We start from the raw sequence: 24,436 nt of genomic DNA on the forward strand, positions 1-24,436 counted from the left end.
AACCTGACACATATTTTTGAGTTGTTCTGTAGGAACTAAGACCCCCACCCAAGTGGGGGATGGGGATGACATACTAGGTACAAGCACTGGACCTCAGACTGGCTGAAAAGTCGATGATTAAGATTCCTGAAATACCATCCTGTTACATTACCACTAACCAATGAGAAGAAGGTCATGGCCCCTGCAACCCTCATCCCAACTGTTGCTTTTAAGACCACTATGCCCTGGCCAGCCAGTAAGATGCATCTGAGACAAACCTTTGTCTTCCATCTTCTTGGTCAGCACCCTTTTGATCAACAAACCTTTCCTTGCTCCCAAGTCTGACTGTTCAGTTTGTTTGGTCTCACTGTGCATGGGGCACATGAACTTGGGTTTGATAACAATACTAATTTCCCTCCCTTTGGGTAAATACTCAGAAGTGGGACTCAGGGACCATACAGTAGTACTACTTTTAATTTTTTCCCGGATGATTAGTGAAGTTGAACACCTTTCCACACATACCTGCTAGGTAATTTCTATGCCTTCTTTGGAGAAATGTCTATTCAAGTCCTTCACCTATTTAAAAAAAAGTTATTTTTGCTACTGAGTTGTATAAGTTCCTTAAATATTCTGGATATTAATTCTGTAAGGCAGCAATACCTGCCACCCTAAAAATGTGCCTCTTTGGCATGAGAATTAATTTAGGCTGATTGTTATCAGGGAGGAAAAAACAGCTCAAAAGTCTGTCTTTTTACATTCCTATTAGCTACCTAAAGAATTTAGATTCTGTTCCAGGAATAGAGCTATTACTGAAAATACATACAAAGAATATGTAATCCAAGTCTATGTCCCAACCACCGATGCCAAAGAATCTGAAACTGACCAGTTCTATGAAGACCTACAATACCTTCTAGAACACCAAAAAAAAAAAAAAAAAAATCCTTTTCATCACAGGGATTGGAATGCATGAAGACCTACAATACCTTCTAGAACTAACACCAAAAAAAATACATCCTTTTCATCACAGGGATTGGAATGCAAAAGTAGGAAGTCAAGAGATAGCTGGAATAACAGGTAAGCTTGCTGTCAGAGTACAAAATGAAGTAAGGCAAAGGCTAAGGGAGTTTTTCCAAGCGAACACACTGGTCATAGCAAACATCCTCTTCCAACAATACAAGAGACAACACTACACATGGACACTGCTGTTGTTCAGTCACTAATTCATGCCCGACTCTTTGTGACCCCGTGGACTACAGCACTGCCAAGGCTTCCCTGTCCCTCACCATCTCCCGAAGCTCACCCAAGTTCATGTCCATTGAATCAGTGATGTTATCCAAAGATCTCATCCTCTTCTGTCTCTTCTCCTTTGCCTTCAATCTTTCCCAGCATCAGGGTCTTTTCCAATAAGTCAGCTCTTCCCATTACATGGCCAAAGTATTGGAGCTTCAGCATCAGTCCTTTCAATGAATATTCAGGGTTGATTTCCCTTAGGATTGACCAGTTTCATCTTCTTGCTGTGCAAAAGGGCTAAGAGTCTTCTCCAACACCACAGTTTGAAAGCATCAATTCTTCAGCACTCAGCCTTCTTTATGGTCCACTTGAACATCTGCAAATGACTACTAGAAAAACCAGAACTTTGACTATACAGACCTATGTCAGCAAAGTGCTGACTTTGTTTTTTAATAAGCTGTTTAGGTTTGTCAAAGCCTTCTTTCCAAGAAGCAAGTGTCTTCTATTTCATGACTGCAGTCACCATCCCAAGTGATTTGGGAGCCAAAGAGAAAGCTTGCCACTGCTTCCATGTTTTTGACTCCTATTTGCCATGAAGTGATGGAACCAGGTGCCATGATCTTGGCTTTTTAGTGCTGAGTTTTAAGCCAGCTTTTCCACTCTCCTTTACCTTCATCAAGAGGCTCTTTAGTTCCTCTTTGCGTTTGGCCATTAGAGTGGCATCATCTGCATATCTGAAGTTGTTAATATTTCTCCCAGCAATCTTGATTCCAGCTTATACCTCATCCAGCCCAGCATTTCACATGATGTACTCTGCATAGAAGTTAAATAAACAGAGTGACAATACACAGCCTTGCTGTATTCCTTTCCCAATTTTGAACCAGTCAGTTGTTCCATATAAGGTTCTAATGCTTACTTCTTGACCTGCATACAGGTTTCTCAGGATGCAGGTTAGGCAGTCTGGTGTTCCCGTTTCTTTAAAAATTTTCCACAGTTTGTTGCAATCCACACAGTCCGAGGCTTTTGCAGAGCCTAAGTTCCACTTGACTTCACATTCCAGGATGTGTGGTTTTAGGTGAGTCATCACACCATCATGGTTATCCGGGTCCTCAAGACCTTTTCTGTATAGTTCTTCTGTGTATTCCTGCCACCTCTTCTTAATCTCTTCTGCTTCTGTTGAGTCTTTACTGTTTTTGTCCTTTATCATGCCCATCCTTGCATGAAATGTTTCTTTGGTATCTCCAATTTTCTTGAAGAGATCTCTAGTCTTTCCCATTCTATTGTTTTCCTCTATTTCTTTGCATTGTTCATTAAAGAAGTCCTTCTTATCTCTCCTTGCTATTCTCTGGAACTCTGCATTCAGTTGGGTCTATTTTTCCCTTTCTCCCTTGCTTTTTGTTTCTCTTCTTTCCTCAACTATTTGTAAACCCTCCTCAGACAACCACTTTTCCTTTTTGTATTTCTTTTTCTTTGGGATGGTTTTAGTCACTGCCTACTGTACCATGTCATGACCCTCTGTCCATAGTTATTCAGGTACTATCTACCAGATCTAATCTCTTGAACCTATTCATCACCTCTACTGTATAATCATAAGGCATTTGATTTAGGTTATATCTGAATGGACTAGTGGTTTTCCCGACCTTTTTTATTTTAAGCCTGAATTTTGCTGTAAGGAGCTGATGATCTGAGCCACAGTCAGCTCCAGGCCTTGTTTTTGCTGACTGTATAGAGCTTCTCCATCTTCGGCTGCAAAGAATGTAATCATCACTCTGATTTCGGTATTGACCATCTGGTGATGTCAATTTGTAAAGTCATCCCTAGTGTTACTGGAAAAGGGTGTTTGCTATGACCAGTGCGTTCTCTTGGCAAAACTTTGTTAGCCTTTGCCCTGCTTCGTTTTGTACTCCAAAGCCAAACTTGCTTGTTACTCCATGTATCTTTTGACTTCCTACTTTTACGTTCCAATTCCTATGATGAAAAGCATATCTGGTTTTGTTTTTTTTTTAGTGTTAGTTCTAGAAGGTATTGTAGGTCTTCATAAAACTGGTCAACTTCAGGTTCCTTGGCATTAGTGGTTAGGGCACAGACTTGGATTACTGTGATGTTGAATGGTTTGCCTTGGAAACCAACCAAGATCAGCCTGTCATTTTTGAGATTGCACCCAAGTACTGCATTTCAGACTCTTTTGTTGACTATGAGGGCTACTCCATTTCTTCTAAGGGACTCTTTCCCACAGTAGTAGATATAATGCATGAATGCTTAATTGCTTCAATTGTGTCTGACTCTTTGTGACCCCATGGACTATAGCCCAACAGGTTCCTCTGTCTATGGGATTTTTCAGGCAAGAATACTGGAGTGGGTTGCCATTTTCTTCTCCAGGGGATCTCCCTGACCCAGGGGTCAAACCTGTGTCTCCTGCACCTCGTGCATTGCAGGCAGATTCTTTACCACTGAAAGTTATAGTAGATATAATGGTCATCTGAATTAAATTTTCCCTTTCCTATCCATTTTGGTTCACTGATTCCTAAGAAGTTGACGTTCAATCTTGCCATCTCCTGCTTGACCACATCCAATTTACTTTGATTCATGGACCTAACATTCCAGGTTCCTATGCCATATTGTTCTTTACAGCACTGGATTTTACTCTCACCACCAGACACATCTAGAACTGGGCATTGTTTCTGCTTTGGCTCAGCCTCTTCATTCTTTTTGGAGCTATTTCTCCTTCCTTCCTCAGTAGCATACTGGACACCTTTCAACTTGAGCCAGTCTCTTCTTTCTGTGTCATATTTTTTTGCCTATTTATATAGTTCATGGGGTTCTATTGGCAAGAATACTGGAGTGGTTTGCCATTCCCTCCTCTGGTGGACCATGTTTTGTCAGAACTCTCCACTATGACCATTACCATCACATGGACATCACCAGGTGGTTAATACAGAAATCAGATTAATTATGTTCTTTGCAGCCAAAGATGGAGAAGCTCTATACAGTCAGCAAAAAAACAAGACCTGGTGCTGACTGTGGCTCAGATCATCAGCTCCTTATAGCAAAATTCAGGCTTAAATTGACGAAAATAGGGAAAAACCACTTGGCCACTCAGGTATGACCTAAATCAAATCCTTTATGATTATACAGTAGAGGTAATTAATAGATTCAAGGGATTAGACCTCGTAGAGTGCCGGACGAATTATGGACAGAGGTTAATAACACTGTACAGGAGGCAGTGACTAAAACCATCCCAAAGAGAAAGAAATGCTAGAAGGAAAAGTGGTTCTCTGAGGAGGCTTTACATATAGCTGAGGAAAGAAGAGAAGCAAACGGCAAAGGAGAAAGGGAAAGATGCAGAGTTCCAGAGAATAGCAAGGAGAGATAAGAAGGGCTTCTTAAAAGAACAATGCAAAGAAATAGAGGAAAACAATAGAATGGGAAAGACTACAGATCTCTTCAAGGAAATCAGAGATACCAAGGGAACAGTTCATGCACGGATGGGCTTGTTAAATGACAGAAATCGTAAGGACCTAATAGAAGCAGAAGAGATTAAGTGTTAAAGTGCTGCACGCAGTATGGCATCAGATTTGGAAAACTGAGTAGTCACAGGACTTGAAAATTTCATTTGTCATTTCAATCCCAAAGAAAGGCAATGCCAAAGACTGTTCAAACTACCATATAACTACACTCATTTCACGTGATATTCAGGTTATACTCAAAATCCTTCAAGCTAGGCTTTACCAGCACATGAACCAAGAACTTCCAGATGTAAAAGCTGGGTTTAGAAAAGGTAGAGGAACCAGAGATCAAATTGCCAGCATTCACTGGATCATAGAGAAATCAAGGGAATTCCAGAAAAATATCTACTTCTGCTTCATTGACTACACAAAAGCCTTTGACTGTGTGGATCACAACAAACTGTGGAAAATTCTGAAAGAGATGGGAATACCAGACCACCTTACCTGTCTCTCAAGAAACCTGTATGCGGGTCAAGAAGCAACAGTTAGAAACAGACATGAAACAATGGACTGGCTCAAAATTGGGAAGGCACTAAGATAAGTCTGTATATTGTCACCCTGTTTATTTAACTTCTATGCAGAGTATATCATGCAAAATGTTGGGCTGAATGAATCACACACTGGAATCAAGATTGCTGGCAGCAGGATGGGACTGGAAGTGGGAGGGAGGTTCAAGACAGAGGGGACATATGTATACCTATGGTTGATTCATGTTGATATATGGCAGAAGCCAACACAATATTGTAAAGCAATTATCCTTCAATTATAAATAAAAAGATTTTTAAATATATCTCAACATAAAAACAATTGCCAGAAGAAATTTTTCACAACCTCAGATATGCAGATAACACCACTCTAATGGCAAGAAGAGAAGAGAAACTAAAGAGCCTCCTTATGAGGGTGAAAGAGAAGAAGGAAAAAACTGGCTTGAAACTCAACATTAAAAAAACTAAGATCATGGCATCCAGTCCCAACACTTCATGGCAAATAGGAGGGCAAAAAATGGAAACAGTGGCAGGTTTTATTTTCTTGGACTTCAAAATCACTGCAGATGGTGACTGCAGCCATGAAATTAAAAGACACTTGCTCCCTGGAAGGAAAGTTAGGCAGACACCACTTTGCTGACAAAATCTGTAGAGTCAAAGGTATGGTTTTTCCAGTAGTCATGTGAGATTTGGACCATAAAGAAGACTGAGAGCCAAAGCACTGATGCTCATGAATTGTGGTGTTGGAGAAGACTCTTCAAGAGTCCCTTGGACAATAAGAAGATCAGTCAATCCTAAAGGAGATCAACCCTGACTATTCAATGGAAGGACTAATGCTGAAGCTGAAGCTCCAATACTTTGACCACCTGATGCAAAGAGACAACTCATTGGAAAAGACCTTGATGCTGGGAAAAATTGAGGACAGGAGGAGAAGGGGGCAACAGAGGATGAGATGGTTGGATGTCGTCAGTGACTCAATGGACATGAGTTTGAGGAAACTCTGGGAGATATTCGAGGACAATGGAGACTGTTGTGCTATATATACTTCAAGGGTCTGCAAAGAGTCAGACACAACTTAGCGACTGAACAACAACAACCAGGAATAGAGCTATCATTGAAGATACCTAAAAAAAACATGGGCCAGGAATGTGAGGGGGAGATTAGGGTTGACCGTGTCCCACTATTTCTGCATGGTCAAGCAAATGTTTACCAAATGTTTTCCTTCTTATTGGAATGTAAATTTCATCCCTCCTCTTAGCAGTTCTAAACTACTGCTCCCAACAAATCACCTTCTTTTGTCTTTAGCTGCAAATGGCATTTAAAGCAAGGGTTTCAGCCAGAGTACCCTGGTGTCAAAAATGAAATCACACATTTTTTTTGGTACCCTCAATATTACACTCATTATTCTAATTGAAAGACGAAAAGAAAATTTCCAGTTTGGTCTCTTTCCTTCCTTTCAGAGATTAGGCTCAAGTCTACTGTTACTTACAAGCTCTTTTAAAAGATGTAGAATCCAATACTCTATATTTTGATAGTAGTGCTCAGTCAATTCAAAGCTATTATTCTGTTCATTTATTTGATTCCTTGTTCTGTGTCGCCATACTTCAGGGTTATCCTTTCTCCCTCATTTTTCTCCTTTCCCCACTCACCTCAGATGCTGTGCTGATGTTCATGATGAAATTTTACTTTCAGCCTCTAGTTATACATAAGGCATATAACACTTGGAACTTACCATTTAATATCTGTGGCTCCAAGTATTCCTAAGTAACCCCAGAGGTCCATGATATGAGGCAATTTTTAATGTTGATAAGCTAACACATTTGAAGCCGATGTTTACAAGGCAAGTTCTGATGGCAAGTCCAGCAAATGCCCAAAACCCCTGCTGCACACCTTAGCTATCTTCTATGTATTATTTATTTCCTGATGTACTATAATTCTCAGGATATAGTCCAGCGCTATTTGTGACAGGGCACACTGAGAAAATCTTAGGCTATAATCTTCATGAAGATAAAGGATCTAACCTAGCATGAGTAAGGGGCTTCCCTGGTGGCTCAGTGGTAAAGAACCCACCTGCAATGCAAGAGACGCAGGTTCGACCCCTGGGTCAGGAAGATCCCCTGGAGGGGGACATGGCAACCCACTCCAGTATTGGACCGAAGGAAGCAACTGAGCACACACATGTGCAGCACAAGTATAGTAATTCAGAATTTTACTCAAATGAGCAGGATGACTAGGGTCGAGAGACTGAAGTTCCAGACAGGGAAAGCCACCAAACATGAGGTGTGGATACACTTCTCCTATTTTCCTCTCCTATGAACACAGGATAAGAGCTACCTCCTTACAGCTAAAACAGGAAGGAAATAGGTAGCACATAACCTTTAAAATAATGACACAGCCTGAGGACATGACATAAACTGATCAGAACCAAACAGGTCCAAGATGGCAGATGGGTCAACTTCCACTAGACCTTAAGCCTCAATATACATTCATTGTAACGCATCATCAAGCTAAATGATTCTCCTTCAGGCACCATGACAGTTTCAAGGCCGATCATCAAAGACCAAAAAGTGAGTGGTGGCCCAGTTCCTGGAAATCTCTGCCCTTCCCCCTAATAGTTGCAATAATCCTCCCACTTAGCCTATGAAATTACCCAGCCCATAAAATCTAACCACAGCAGTATTACGAGGCTGCTCTTACCTTCTGAGATGGCCCGCACTCTGTGGAGTGTGTTTGTCTCTAAATAAATCCACTTTTTACCTATCCCTCTGTCTTTCACTGAATTCCTTCTGCAACAAAACATCAAGAACCAGAGCTTCATTAGGTCCTGAAACCAGGTGTCTGATCTCAGCTGGAAGAGTGGGTTTTGGCCAGGTTTCCGTCCTGGCCATGTGGGTTAGAGTACCAAACTGAACAGTTTCACAGCCTCTCGTAGCTACTTGGGAAGAGGAACAGGACGGTCACTCAGGCACTGTTTGTTACTGTTGGTGTCGGTGACTGCCGACTGCCTAAGGTAAACTCTATGAGGGCAGGAACCCTGTTTTATTCACTCCAGAATCACTAGCTACTAGAACAGAGCCTGGATCTTCATGGCATTCTCAGCATTGGTCAAATGAATGGATATAAATGCCAGAGAAGTTACAAAAGCAATTTTGTACCAAAAGAAGTAATAAGAATTTACTCTTTATTCATTAAAGTTTACCCGAATTGGAAAATTTACATAGCATTTTGAAAATCCTAACTTCTTCATAATTTCAATACAAAATTTTCTTTAGTCCTGTGTTTTGCTTTTTGTTAAATTTAGACACAGACATGGGATAAAGATCACTTTTCAGTTATTCAAAAATTATAAATTATCTACCTATTTTTGTAAATTTTTGTAGTGATTCTTTGCATCACTTTACAGTTATTTCCCCTCGAATAAAACACTCAAAGAAAAAGCCTAGTAAGGAGCCAGGTATTCAAAAATTATTATCTACATATGAAGTATTCTTGCCCAAAAAGTTAATCCCAAATCTAAAAAGGTCTCTTAAATACTTTTCAATGTTTACACGTTTTAAAGAAATTGAAATACAATTGATTTCCAATACTCTATTAGTTTCAGGTATACAGCATAGTGAATAACTATTCACTACTGTTTGAATTATACTCCATCTATAATTCTTTTAAAGTATTGCCTATATTCCCTGTGCTGTACATTACATCCTTGTATCTTATTTATCCTAGTTGAATTTTTGACCTTTACTTAAGAGTATCCTTTGAAAAGAAATATTAATGAGTAATTTAGAACCTCAAAAAACCCTCAAATGCCCCCTTACTTATTTTTCTGGCTGTGTTAGGTTCAAAACCAGGCCCCCTGCAATGGAAACATGGCATCTTAACCAGTGGACCACCAGCAAAGTCCCTAACCCCTTTTTTTATAGTAATTATTTCCTTGTTGGTCTTTGCCGTCTTAACTACTGGAACCGCCAGGGAATTCCCTCAAATGCCTCCTTTTCCCTTTCATTGTAAAATATAAGATAAACTCTGGATCCTTAGAGGAATGACTGATTTCAGCACCAGAACTATCCAAGATCAGCCTGTGGTATCTTGTACCAGAAGCGAGAAAGTTAGCAATGACAAATGTATCTTGTCAGAAGTACACAGGAATTAACATAAAGGCATTTCCATTAGTAAAGATTGGACAATCTGAGCATCAAAAAGAAAAATAAATTTAACTGATAGAAGGACATTGGATATATGCATTTCTGCTGTAATCCAGAAACAAAACAAAACAGTGTTCTTCAACCACACGACGAAAATAACTAGCCTGATGGGGAAAGGGCTTCACTGGTGGCTCAAATGGTAAAGAATCTGCATGCAATGCAGGGGACTTGTGTTCAGTCTCTGGGTCAGGAAGATCCCCTGGAGAAGGGAGTGGCTACCCACTCCAGTATTCTTGCCTGGAGAATCCCCATGGACAGTCTACAGTCCATGGGGTCACAAAGAGTCAGGTATGACTGAGCAACTTTCACTCACTTATGGGGAGAACAGGGCTATGGGTGACAACTCAAAGCCTATTCACCCTGCTAACTAGACCACTAGAAAGACTGTGACAATCCTAACTAAACTTCAAACCTAGTGTAAAACATTTGTTAAATTCCTATTAATTAAAGAAATGTTACAATAACTTTACAATGACAACAGCTTTAACAACGACAAACAAGTAAGAGCTACTTGATGGAAGATGGTCAAGGCTCCCGAGGTTGAGGTTTGCCATGAAGGCAAGGAAAAAACCACACAAAGCTGCCTTCAGTTCAGTTCAGTTCAGTTGCTCAGTCGTGTCCAACTCTTTGCGACCCCATGAATTGCAGCACGCCAGGCCTCCCTGTCCATCACCAACTCCCAGAGTTCACTCAGACTCACGTCCATCGAGTCAGTGATGCCATCCAGCCATCTCATCCTCTGTCATCCCCTTCTCCTCCTGCCCCCAATCCCTCCCAGCATCAGAGTCTTTTCCAATGAGGCAACTCTTCACATGAGGTGGCCAAAGTACTGGAGTTTCAGCTTTAGCATCATTCCTTCCAAAGAAATCCCAGAGCTGATCTCCTTCAGAATGGACTGAAAGCTGCCTTACTACAGGTCAATCATCTCCAAGTCCTAGCTCAACTGAGCTAGAGGAGAGCAGAGTGAGAAAGTATTATGTACAGTTAGATGGCGCCCTCTATTGGTGGCCTGAAGTATTTACCTGTATTCAGTTCAGTTCAGTCACTCAGTCATGCCTGACTCTTTGGGACCCCATGGACTGCAGCACAACAGGCTTCCCTGTCCATCATCAACTCCCGGAGTTTCCTTAAACTCATGTCCATTGAGTCGGTGATGCCATCCATCCATCTCGCCCTCTGTCATCCCCTTCTCCTCCCGCCTTCCGTCTTTTCCAGCAACAGGGTCTTTTCCAATGAGTCAGTTCTTTCCATCAGGCGGCCAAAGTATTGGAATTTCAGCTTCAGAATCAGTCCTTTCAATGAATATTCAGGACTGATCTCCTTTAGGATGGACTAGTTGGATCTCCTTGCAGTCCAAGGGACTCTCAAGAGTCTTCTCCAACAGCATAGTTCAAAACCATCAATTCTATGGCACTCAGCTTTCTTTACAGTCCAACTCTCACATCCATAAATGACCACTGGAAAAACCATAGCTTTGACTAGACGGACATTTGTTGGCAAAGTAATGTCTCTGCTTTTGAATATGCTGTCTAGGTTGGTCATAATTTTCCTCCAAGGAGAAAGCATCTTTTAATTTCATGGCTGCAATCACCATCTGCAGTGATTTTGGAGCCCCCCAAAATAAAGTCTGACACTTTTTCCATTGTTTCCCCATCTATTTGTCATGAAATGATGGGACCAGATGCCATGATCTTCGTTTTCTGAATGTTGAGCTTTAAGCCAACTTTTTCACTCTCCTCTTTCACTTTCATCAAGAGGATCTTTAGTTCTTCACTTTCTGCCATAAAGGTGGTGACATCTGCATGTCTGAGGTTATTGATATTTCTCCCAGCAATCTTGATGCCAGCTTGTGCTTCCTCCAGCCTAGCATTTCTCATGATGTACTCTGCATATACGTTAAATAAGCACGGTAACAATACTCAGCCTTTACATACTCCTTTTCCTATTTGGAACCAGTCTGTTGTTCCATGTGCAGTTCTAACTGTTGCTTCCTGACCTGCATACAGATTTCTCAAGAGGCAAGTCAGCTGGTCTGGTATTCCCATCTCTTTCATAATTTTCCACAGTTTGTGGTGATCCACACAGTCAAAGGCTTTGGCATAGTCAATAAAGCAGAAATAAATGCTTTTTCTGGAACTCTTCTGCTTTTTTGATGATCCAGCAGATGTTGGCAGTTTGATCTCTGGTTCCTCTGCCTTTTCTAAAACCAGCTTGAACATCTGGAAGTTCACAGTTCATGTACTGCTGAAGCCTAGCTTGAAGACTTTTGAGCATTAATTCACTAGCGTGTGAGGTGAGTGCAATTGTGCAGTAGTTTGAGCATTCTTTGGCATTGCCTTTCTTTGGGATTGGAATGAAAACTGACGTTTTCCAGTCCTGTGGCCACTGCTTAGTTTTCCACATTTGCTGGCATATTGAGTGCGGCACTTTCACAGCATCATCTTTCAGGATTTGAAATAGCTCAACTGGCATTCCATCACCTCCAATAGCTTTGTTCGTAGTGATGCTTTCTAAGGCCCACCTCACTTCACATTCCAGGATATCTGGCTCTAGGTGAGTGATCACACCATCGTGATTATCTCGGTCATGAAGATATTTTTTGTACAGTTCTTCTGTGTATTCTTGCCACCTCTTCTGAATATCTTCTGCTTCTGTTAGGTTGCTCCCATTTCTGTCCTCTATCGAGCCTATCTTTGCATGAAATGTTCCCTTGGTATCTTTTAATTTTCTTGAAGAGATCTCTAGTCTTTCCCATTCTGTTGTTTTCCTCTATTTCTTTGCACTGATCGCTGAGGAAGGCTTTCTTATCTCTCCTTGCTATTCTTTGGAACTCTGCATTCAGATAGATTTATTTTTCCTTTTCTCCTATCCTTTTCACTTGTCTTCTATTCACAGCTATTTGCAAGGCCTCCTCAGACAGCCATTTCGCTTTTTTTGTGTTTCTTTTTCTTAGGGATGGTCTTGGTCCCTGTCTCCTGTACAATGTCACAAACCTCCATCCATAGTTCATCAGGCACTCTATCATATCTAATCCCTTGAATCTATTTCTCACTTTCACTGAGCATTCTTAAAGGATTTGATTAGGTTGTACCTGAATGGTCTAGTGGTTTTCCCTACTTTCTTCAATTTCAGTCTGAATTTGGCAATAAGGAGTTCATGATCTGAGCCACAGTCAGCTCCCAGTCTTCTTTTTCTTGACTGTATAGAGCTTCTCCATCTTTGGCTGCAAAGAATATAATCAATCTGATTTCGGTGTTGACCATCTGGTGATGTCCATGTGTAGAGTCTTCTCTTCTGTTGTTGGAAGAGGGTATTTGCTATGACCAGTGCATTATCTTGGCAAAACTCTTTGCCCTGCTTCATTCTGTTCTCCGAGGCCAAATCTGCCTGTTACTCCAGGTGTTTCCTGACTTCCTACTTTTGCATTCCAGTCCCCTATAACGAAAAGGACATCTTTTTTGGGTGTTAGGTCAGGAGCAGTGGCTGCACTTTTCTGGAGCATCCATGAGTAGATACCCTATGTCCAAGGTCAGAGAAACCCCAGCAAGATGGTAGGCGCTGGAGCTGCTGTGAGGAGAGACCCCATGTCCAAGGGCAAAGGAGAAGCCCCAGCAAGATGGTAGGAGGGGCAAATTTGCATTTAGAATCAAACCCCATTTCCACCAGAGACACTCAGAGGGCTCAAACAAACCTTGTGCACACCAGGACCCATGGACCCCACAGAGACTGAGACAGAACTGTGTCTGAGCATCTCCTGTGGAGGTATGGGTCAGCAGTGGACTGCCGCAGGGACAGGGGCTCTGGGTGCAGCAGACTTGGGTATGGCATAAACCCTCTTGGAGGAGGTTGACATCAACCCCACGATAGAGCTGCCAGAACTTACACAGGACTGGGAAATAGAATCTTGGAGGGCACAACAGAAACCTGTGTGCACCAGGACCCAGGAGAAAGGAGCAGTGACCCCACAAGAGACTGACCCAGACTTGCTGGGAGTGTCCAGGGGTCTCCAGCAGAGGCATGGGTTGGTGGTGGCCTGCTGCAGGGTTGGAGGCCGTGAGTGTAGCAGTACATGCATGGGATGTCTTGAAGTAGGTCGCCATTATTTTCATTACCTCCACCATAGTTTGAAAGTGAAGTCGCTCAGTTGTGTCCAACTCTTGTAGCCTACCAGGCTTCTCTGTCCATGGGATTTTCCAGGCAAGCGTACTGAAGTGGGTTGCCTTTTCCTTCCCCAGGTTCCCAACCCAGGGATCGAACCCAGGTCTCCCGCATTGCAGGCAGACGCTTTACCCTCTGAGCCACCAGGGAAGCCCAAAGGTAAATAGCAGGGAGGGAACACAGCTCCAATCCATCAACAGAAAATTGGATTAAAGATTTACTGAGCATGGCCAGTAAATCAGAACAAGACCCAGTTTCCCCCTCAGTCAGTCTATCCCATCAGGAAGCTTCCATAAGCCTCTTACCCATCTCCATCAGAGGACAGACAGACTGAAAACCACAATCACAGAAAACTAACCAATTTGATCACATGGACCAGAGCCTTGTGTAAGTCAATGAAACTATGAGCCATGCCATGTGGGGCCACCCAAGATGGACGGGACACGTTGCAGAGTTCTGACAAAACGTGGTCCACTGGAGAAGGGAATGGCAAATCACTTCAGTATTCTTGCCTTGAGAACTCCATGAACAGTATGAAAAGGCAAAATGATAGGATACTGAAAGATGAACTCCCCAGGTTGGTAGGTGCCCAATATGCTACTGGAAGATCAGTGGAGAAATAACTCCAGGAAAAAATGAAGAGACAGAGCCAAAGCAAAAACAACACCCAGTTGTGGATGTGACTGGTGATGGAAGCAAAGTCCAGTGTTATAAAGAGAAATACTGCATAGGAACCTGGAATGTTAGGTCCATGAATCAAGGCAAATTGGAAGTAGTCAAACAGGAGATGGCAAGAGTGAACATAGACATGTTAGGAATCAGTGAACTAAAATGGACTGGAATGGGTGAATTTAACTCAGATGACCATTATATCTACTACCATGGGCAAGAATCCCTTAGAAGAAATAAGAGTAGCCATCACAGTCAACAAGAGAGTCCTAAATGCCCCAACCAGTAATGCTGAAGAAGCTGAATTTGAATGGTTCTATGAAGAAATTCCTGTAGAAATGGTTTTATCTAACAATCTGGTACCTGGCCTTTTTCTCCTCTGTATGCATTTTCCTGACTTTCCTATTCTTATATGGGTAACAGAGTATGTAATATCAGTTCAGTTCAGTTGCTCAGTCATGTCCGACTCTTTGTGACCTCAAGAACCACAGCACGCCAGGCCTTCCTGTCCATCACCAACTCCTGGAGTCCACCCAAACCTATGTCCATTGAGCCGGTGATGCCATCCAACCATCTCCCTCTGTCGTCCCCTTTTCCTTCTGCCCTCAGTCTTTCCCAGCATCAGGGTCTTTTCCAATGAGTTAGTTCTTTATATCAGGTGGCCAAAGTATTGGCATTTCAGGTTCAGCATCAGTCCTTCCAATGAATACCCAGGACTGATTTCCTTTAGGATAGACTGGATGGATCTCCTTGCAGTCCAAGGGACTCTCAAAAGTCTTTTCCAACATCACAGTTCAAAAGCATCAATTCTTTGGTGTTCAGCTTTCTTTATATTCCAACTCTCACATCCACACATGACCACTGGAAAAACCATAGCCTTGACTAGATGGACCTTTGTTGGCAAAGTAATGTCTCTGCTTTTCAATATGCTCTCTAGGTTGGTCATAACGTTCCTTCCAAGGAGTAAGCGTCTTTTAATTTCATGGCTGCAATCACCATCTACAGTGATCTTGGAGCCCAAGAAATAAAGTCAGCCACTGTTTCCCCATCTATTTGCCATGAAGTGATGGGACCGGATGCCATGATCTTAGTTTTCTGAATGTTGACCTTTAAGCCAACTTTTTCACTCTCTTCTTTGACTTTCATCAAGACTTTATTTAGTTCTTCTTCACTTTCTGCCATAAGGTTGGTGTCATCTGCATATCTGAGGTTATTGATATTTCTCCCAGCAATTTTGATTCCAGCTTGTGCTTCCTCCAGCCCAGCGTTTCTCATGATGTACTCTCCATGTAAGTTAAATAAGCAGGGGGACAATATACAGGCTTGACGTACTCCTTTTCCTAGTTGGAACCAGTCTGTTGCTTCCTGACCTGCATACAGGTTTCTCAAGAGGTGGGTCAGGTGGTTTGGTATTCCCATCTCTTGAAGAATTTTTCACAGTTTGTTGTGATCCACACAGTCAAAGGCTTTGGCATAGTCAATAAAGCAGAAATAGATGTTTTTCTGGAACTCTTTGGCTTTTTCGATGATCCATCGGATGTTGGCAATTTGATCTTTGGTTCCTCTGCCTTTTCTAAAACCAGCTTGAACATCTGGAAGTTCAAGGTTCATGTATTGCCGAAGCCTGGCTTGGAGAATTTTGAGCGTTACCTTACTAGTGTGTGAGATGAGTGCAACCGTGAGGTAGTTTGAGCATTCTTTGTCATTGCCTTGCTTCGGGACTGGAATGAAAACCGACGTTTTCCAGTCCTGTGGCCACTGCTGAGTTTTCCAAATTTGCTGGCATATTGAGTGTGGCACTTTCACAGCATCATCTTTCAGGGTTTGAAATAGCTCAACTGGAATTCCATCACCCCCACTAGTTTTGTTCATAGTGATGTTTCCTAAGGCCCATTTGACTTCACATTCCAGGATGTCTGGTTCTAGGTGAGTGATCACACCATCATATTATCTGGGTCGTGAAGATCTTTTTTGTACAGTTCTTCTGTGTGTAATATATGTCAGCCTAATTGTAATTTGATATTTTAATAGCTGTTACCTGCCAAAATTATATATGACCAGGAACTGCCATGATTTTCCCATTTTTAACTGGGCTATGATGACATCATTGCACTCTGTTAGAATCCACACCAGTCATCCTAAAAGCTGTGAGCCAGGGTGCCACGGCATCAGTGACTTCTGGTTTTCAGGCCAACAGATCACAGGATTACTACTCACCATGAACTACACCTAACTGGCTGTTGAACCGGAACAGTGGCCTAGTTTTAGCAATGCATGATTCTTCACTCTGCTAGTCTAGGCTCTTCACACCCTTCACTAGGGAGTCCTCTAAAACATTTTACTATTCCTATTTTTCAAATCACGAATAGAAAAATTTCATCAACTAGAAAAAAATCATTATACATTTTATCGATAATAATCATGACAAGGTGTTTAGCTCTTGTATCCTGTTCTGAGACTGTTCTCAAGGGCTGCAATGAGTGTTTCACAAAGAATCACTCGTACAGCAGACAGAACACCTCTCTGAATGCCTACCACAGATCTATAATATTATCATAAATATTCATCCAACTGCATTGAGCCTGCCTGCCAGTGCAGGAGACTTTAGGGACGCAGGTTCAATCCCTGGGTAGAGAAGATCCCCTGGAGAAGGGCACAGCAACCCGCTCCAGTATTTCTGTCTACAGAATCCCCTTGAACAGAGGAGCTGAATAGGCTACAGCCCACAGGGTCGCAAAGCGTCGGACAAGACTGAAGTGACTTAGTATAGCAGAGCACACCATTTAGAAACTAGATCTCAAAAGTGAATTCCTTGATACTCAGGGATAATACAATCAAGTCCAGACTCACTGTCTGACCTGTACCATTTAGGCATGTTAAGGTAAAACATTTTAAACTCAATATTCATCTGAGTGAATATATTAAGGAGATCTTAAGGTTTCTACAAGCCAAAACAGACTAATAATCTTGATTACCTTCTTTGTCCTAACAGCATTAAACATGATATGACTTAATACTTATAATAACCCACAACACAAATATTATCTCCATGTTACAAATAAGGCAACAGAGGCTCCAAGAAAATAACTCAGCTGAAATTGAGCTCATAATAGGCAAGGACAGAGCCAGTATCTGAGCACAGTCCCGATCTGTGATGAAGCTGTGGAACGCTCCTCTATGAGATCATCTACTGCCCAAACTACACAATGTTCAGATTTCACAAGTATTTAAAGACATTATTAAAGTATATTTTAACAGTAATTTAAAAATACATCTAACCTTTGAGAAATATATAAAAAGTTAAGTGGCAAATTATCTTAATCACCCAGGAAAAGATAATCAACATAACGTAGAAGCAAATATGTCATACTTCACATTCCATTTAATGCTCCTCTTCTAACCTTTGTCTTTATATGTTATATCTTTGACTGCAAACCTTCCTGTTGGAAAAAAATCTCAGTGACATAGGGAGGAAAAAATGTCCACTCTCTCCCTACAGTTTCAAAAATGCCAGAGATTATCTGTACCTTAAATGTGACTCTGATAACATAGCAAATCGTAAACATTCTAGAAGACACCTTACTCTTCTACTAAATGTTCTGTAATGCTTTCTGTATAAAGGGATCTTGTAAGGCACCAATTTACAACAATCCAGAGACTGCAACCATGTTATGTGAAAATAAATCTCCAATCTCTAAATTCAATAACCTAATTCTCATCAGTGACTTTAACTTTTTATTTTTTGCTCTAGTAATTTAAAGAGATTAACTAGATTAATCTAGTAACTTAAAGAGATAAAACTTTATTAGTAACTAATCAATTAGTAATTTATTAGTATTGAGATTAGTAACTTAAAGAGATTAAAAACAATTGTAAGGTTTCTTTGCAAAACCAGAAAGATCAAGGACACTTCTATCATAGCAATAAGATAAAACCTAACTCACAAATTCTTTTTTAAACTAAAAAGTTTGAGACTTTCCTTTAAATTATCAGAAGTAAAATAAATGTGATGCATTCAAATTTAATTCTTCAAATGGAAATATAAATAAAAACCGACTACATAATTATTTTTAGGTTAAAAGCATTTAGACAAACTACTAGTATTATTTGCAAAAGAAAAATTACTTTCTTAATCTTTTAATTGTAAAGAAATAACCAGAAATCTCTATTGTTTGCTTCATAATATTTTTCTCTCTGCTTATAGTAGTGAGGGACACTACAGGATTAGTAGTATTAATGTGCTCCTCAGTGAGAGAGACACCATAGGACACATTCTCTTTAAAATATTTTTTAAAAATCTTAAGAAATAAGTGAATGTAATTCTTATGAAGACACAAATTCCTAGAAACACTAAATTTTTATGTTTCTTCATACAACTTTTTTACTTAAATCATTTAATTTTCTTAGTCGCAAAGTATCTCCATGCAAATTATGTGTTAGTTACAGAAGGAACAGCAGTAACTATACAGAAGAGAAAAACATCTTAACCAAATGATTAAAAGTAACATCACTAATAAAAGGCCAACAGACTTCATGGACCTCTGGATGCGACACCCCAAGAACATACTGCTTGCTTACTATTCCAGCCCCAAATGGATAAGCTCATTCTAATTACAAGAAAAAGTAAACAAACTCAAACTGAGGGACAGTCTATAAAATTTCTAGCTTATGTTTTCAGAAATACCAATCTCAACTGAGATAACCACTGAAACGCTAACATCAAAAGTAACTGAAGATACTGAGAGTCAGTGCAGAATGTGATCCTGGATTAGATTCTGTACCAAAAAAAACGAAAGCAATATGAAACATTACTTGGACAACTGATGAAAGTGAAATATGAGATATATGTACAATGGAAGTATTATATTAATTTAAATTTCTTAAAATGAGAGCTGAACTATGAGTGTTTAGGATAATGCTATTGTTCTTAGGAAAAACACACTGAAGTACTATGTGGTATGCAACCTTTCAGGTAGTTCAAAAAATAACATATCCATATATACAAGGAGGAAAGAATTATGACATGTGGAAAATGCTGAAAATTGATGAATCTAGGAAAGAGCATATAGAAATTATTTTTTACTATCTCTGCAACCTTTCTGAAAGTTTGAAATTATTTCCACTGCTATGCATACACACTGAGGAAACCAGAACTGAAAGAGACACGTGTACCCCAATGTTCATCACAGCACTGTTTACAATAGCCAGGACATGGAAGCAACCTAGATGTCCATCAGCAGATGAATGGATAAGAAAGCTGTGGTACATATACACAACGGAGTATTACTCAGCCATTAAAAAGAATACATTTGAATCAGTTCTAATGAGATGGATGAAACTGGAGCCGATTATACAGAGTGAAGTAAGTCAGAAAGAAAACATCAATACAGTATACTAACACATATATATGGAATTTAGAAAGATGGTAACAATGACCCTATATATGAGACAGCAAAAGAGACACGGATATAAAGAATAGACTTTTGGACTCTGTGGGAGAGGGCGAGGGTGGGGTGATTTAAGAGAACAGAATTGAAACAAGTATATTACCATGTGAACTAGATGACCAGTCCAAGTTCGATGCATGAAACAGGGCCCTCAAAGCTGGTGCACTGGGACCACCCAGAGGATGGGATGGGGAGGGAGGTGGGAGGGGGGTTTGGGACAGGGGAACACAGGTACACCCGTGGCTGATTCATGTCAACGTATGGCAAAAACCACCACAGTATTGTAATTAGCCTCCAATCAAAATTAGTTACTTAATTTTAAAAAAGAAAAAAATTTAAAACCATCCTTAACATTAAGTAAATATTAACATGAGGAGGTTTTCACTATTAACAACTAATTGATAAAATTGTTTGACAAAATGGTATGGCTGGTGAAAGTGCTTTAAACTAGTCCTTTAAACACTACTATAAGGAGCTGTGCCAGATTGTAGATCAATACACAGTGTTCAACAACAAAAAGCTCTTGCCATGAAAAAAATGTCAGCTCTACTAAACTGTACTCAGTGACATTCTGGCACAACCTGGTAACAAAAAGTTCATCTAGTGGCACTGTACATTCAATAGCACAGTGTACTTTGAATGGATGATCTTATATGCCATCTTTCTGCAATCACTAAAACCTCAAAATTATGCATACACATTTGGAATAACACACACCACATTATCACAGTTAACTCTGGGTAACACAACCGAAGGTGCTTTTATCTTCTTCCCATATTTTGGAATGTTTCTACAGTGAACATGGATTAGTTTTACAAGAAAAAAGGAAACTTTTTAAAAAGACTAAGTGAAAAAGAACTAAATAGCAGGCAATCAGATTTCTTGGAACTTGAATCCTACACCAAACATGACATATTTCTTAACTTTACATACTGCCAAAATTTTTCCAAAAGGACTCACTTACAGCTGATCTTGAAGCTCCACAATTATATATTCTAATTGTTCCTTCTCCAATTTATGAGCCAGGTCAGAATCTTCAATCCTCTGTAGTAGTATTTTATTCTGAGCAACAGATTCAGACAGCTGGTTCTCTCGAAGTTGTAAGAGTTCTTCAAGATAACCCTGGAAATAACAAGTGCAAAATTCTAATATGTATCTTGAAGATAAATGCTGAGTAGATTAAATGTTATTCTTAGCTATGTTGTAATGAAATTATTTCAAAGTATCACTGAAGAAATGGTAAGTAAAACTATTTTAACTGAATTAAAAATTTAACATATGTTCTCCATTATTTAAAGTTCTCTAATGTTCAGTGAGATGGCTGGATGAGATGAGATGGCTGGATGGCATCACTGACTCGATGGACATGAGTTTGGGTGAACTCTGGGAGTTGGTGATGGACAGGGAGGCCTGGCGTGCTGCAATTCATGGGGTCGCAAAGAGTCGGACATGACTAAGCAACTGAACTGAACTGAAAGTTCAATCAAGTATGTTTATAATTTAACATATACCTGAGTTAAAATATTATAATTTCTAAGCTCTGCAACAGTGATAAACACTCTAAATGCCTTCAGGCTTCAAAACAGACTTAATTATAGAATGATTAATTAAAAATCTGCCTCTCAGTGATTCTTTTTCAAAAACAGTTATTAACATTTTAGCATTAGCATATTACAGGAAAGCAGTATAATGTCTAGGTTAGGCCTACAGTGTAAGGGACTGTCTCATGTCATACTCCAGTTCTACTACTTTTAAACTAAGTGTCCTTGGGTAAATTATTTAATCTCTCTGGGTCTTTGTTTCATCATCTAAAAATGTGGGAACAAAAAGGGTATCTAGCTGGGAAGATTAAATGAAAGGTAAAGTGTTTAGAATACTATTAATACCTGGTACCCTGTATGCAATGTATAATTATTAGCAGACACCTAAAGACAGATTCTCTCTTATCTTTTAACTCATTTATTGGTTCTTTGTCCTTTTGCCCTACTTTCTAGGAGTGTTCATTTAATTTATTCTCCAAATCCTTATACTAAATTCCTGAACTTAGGAAATCTTATTTTTAATTTCCAAAATTTTTTTTCATGTTTTCTGCTGTTCCCTTCTCATGGCATTCTATAATTTTTAGACACAATGTGCTTTCTTCTTAGGATATTCATTAGACTCTTTTTTTTTTTCTTAAAGTATTCTTCTATTCCATTTCTTATCCTTTTCACGTGCTTAACATCAGAAAACTACTTTAGCTATTCTGGCTTCATAATACATATTAATAGCAACTAGTACTGTTCCTGTCACTTTCTTTTTCAGATTTTTTTCCTGTCAATTCTCAAATATTGGTTTTCTCCATAATAAAATCTCAAAAATTAAAGATACATTTAATTTTTACAGATAAAACTGTTATATGTGTATACAGCTTACTTTAAGCTATGCATGATTACTTGTAAACATCAGTAATTAAACAACACAAATTCCCAGCACCTGGATTCACTGCCAGTACTTTCAGAGTCACATGATGTCTTTCTGATCCCACCCCCTGTTCTCTGCAGAGACAATCCTGAGATTTGTGTTTATCACCCCCTTGCTTTTCCTCCAGCATCACCACAAATGTGTGTCTTCTTAAACAATATACTGTTTAGTTTGGCTGAGTTTTATCCATATTCTTTTGCAACCTGCTTTTTCACCTAGTGATGAGTCTCACTACAGTTGCTGCCTTTACTCTCAACAGTGCACAGTATTCTGTTGTATGAATACTGCAGCTTGTTTACTCACTCTCCTATCAATGGCCATTTAGATTATTTTCCATATCTCTTAATATAAACATTATTGTGAACAGTCAGTTACATGATACCTGGTACAGACATCTGAGAGTTTCTCGGAGACACGACTAGGAGTAGAGTTGCTGGGTCATAGGCCTTAGATATCTGCGCACTTACTAGATAATGCTGAACTGTTCATACCACAGGTTTTAACACTAATCATATCCCATTTGACTTCATGTGACTTTATATTAGTATCAAAGTTATACTGAATTCATAAAATCAGCTAGAAACTATTCCTTCTTTTCCTCTTCTCAAGAGCAGCCAGTAGAAAATGGGAATTACTGCCTCCTGAATGTTTGGTAGCATCTACCTCAGAAACCAAACAGGTCTGGTGATTTGAGGGGAAGGAGGGAACAGATTTTAAACTACTTGTTTAATTTCTTCAATGATTATAGGTCTGCAAGTTTTGAGAAGTATTAATAAACTTATTAATAATTATGGGAGAGTCTCCCTGGCATTTACAGTTTTACTATCTATTCTCTTTTATTTCTTAAAATCGTCTATCTGTGCAGCAACTCTTAAATTTAATTATGGTTGATTCTATTTAATTGGTTTGTACAGATAATCAGCTTTTGGTTTAACTGATTAGGTACCTCTGTTTATTTCATTAATACCTGCTCTTATTTTTATTATTTTGAACTGGTTTGTTGTTTTTGTTTACTTCTTGGATGCTTAGCTCTTTAATTTTCATTCTTTTCTAGGATAAGTAATTCTCCAAGTACTGTGCAAGTTGCAACTTAGTGCTATCAGTGTCCATTATTTTCATTCCTGTTCATTTCTAAGTATTTTCTCATTTCTTTTTGATCCATAATTTAGAAGACTTTATTTTTTTTAAAATCTCCATTGGTGTACTTTAGGTGGTGGTAACCTTTTTCTATTGAATCTAATGTTATTGTATTGTGGTCACTATTGTATCATTTTTTGTATTTGCTTTGTGACCTAGTATAGCCCATAAAAAATGGAATAGTTGTCCCATGTATGCTTTAAAAGAATGTGTATTCTAATTGTTAGCATTTACTGTATTTTTAAAAAATAATTTTATTTTGGGCTGGGCTGAGTCTTCACTGCTGCGTGGGCTCTCCTCTAGGGGCAGAATGTGGGCGGTACTCTCCAGCTGTGGTGCACGGCTTCTCACCAGAAGGTGTAATGGCTTCTCTTGTGGTGGAGCACGGGCTTTAGGGTGCACGGGATTCAATTGATACCCCCCAGGCTTCAGAGCACAGACTTAATAGCTGAGGTACATGGACTCAATTGCTCTGAGGTATGCACGATATTCCTGGATCAGGGATCGAATTCAGATCTTCTGCACTGGCAGTCCACTAATAAAAATTGAAAGCAATGCATCATTGACCGGCAGGTGGATTCTTTACCACTGAGCCAGCAGAGAAGTCCCTACCATAATTTGCTTCTAGCTTACTAGTTGCATTGCTCAAGTTCATTACATCCTTACCAATTTTTTGTCTGTTTTATCTGTAATTATTGGGATGTTAAAATTTTCTACTATTATTATTGATTTATTCATTTCTCCTAGATATTCTATTAATTTCTATTTCATATTTTTCATGGCTGAATTTTTAAATGCATGTAAGTTTAGTACTGTTATAGATTGCTGGTGAATTCTTCTCTTTTAAAAAGGCAATATCTTTCTTTAGTCTTAATAATACTTTTTGCCTTAATGTCTAGTGTGAATTATACCGATATAGAATTATTTTGGTTAATATTTGCCTACTCTATTTTATCCTCCTAGTTTCAATGTTTTTTGAGTCACTATTATCCATGCCTATTACAGACAGACAGCATGTCACTAAAACTTATGACTTAAAAAATAAATTTAAGGCAAAAACCACTACAATACTGTAAAGTAATTAGCCTCCAATTAAAATAAATAAATTCAATTAAAAAACTAAAAACAAAAAATAAATATAAGAGTTTGTCCTTTTTTTA

The 24,436-nt window shown here is 39.4% G+C and overlaps 1 protein-coding gene across 4 annotated transcripts in view; it reads right to left on the bottom strand.

The window, feature by feature from the left end:
• The window catches only part of LOC102171502 (RUN domain-containing protein 3B), a 176,280-nt gene that overhangs the window by 35,240 nt on the left and 116,604 nt on the right, over positions 1-24,436 (bottom strand). For all 4 annotated transcript variants that reach the window (XM_018047304.1, XM_018047301.1, XM_018047302.1 and 1 more), the window contains one exon: positions 20,641-20,798. In XM_018047304.1, the coding sequence (XP_017902793.1) occupies positions 20,641-20,798 (158 nt within the window). The remainder of the gene's footprint in view (positions 1-20,640; positions 20,799-24,436) is intronic.

Source organism: Capra hircus, chromosome 4 (genome assembly GCF_001704415.2).
Source record: "Capra hircus breed San Clemente chromosome 4, ASM170441v1, whole genome shotgun sequence".
NCBI classification, from domain to species: domain Eukaryota; kingdom Metazoa; phylum Chordata; class Mammalia; order Artiodactyla; family Bovidae; genus Capra; species Capra hircus.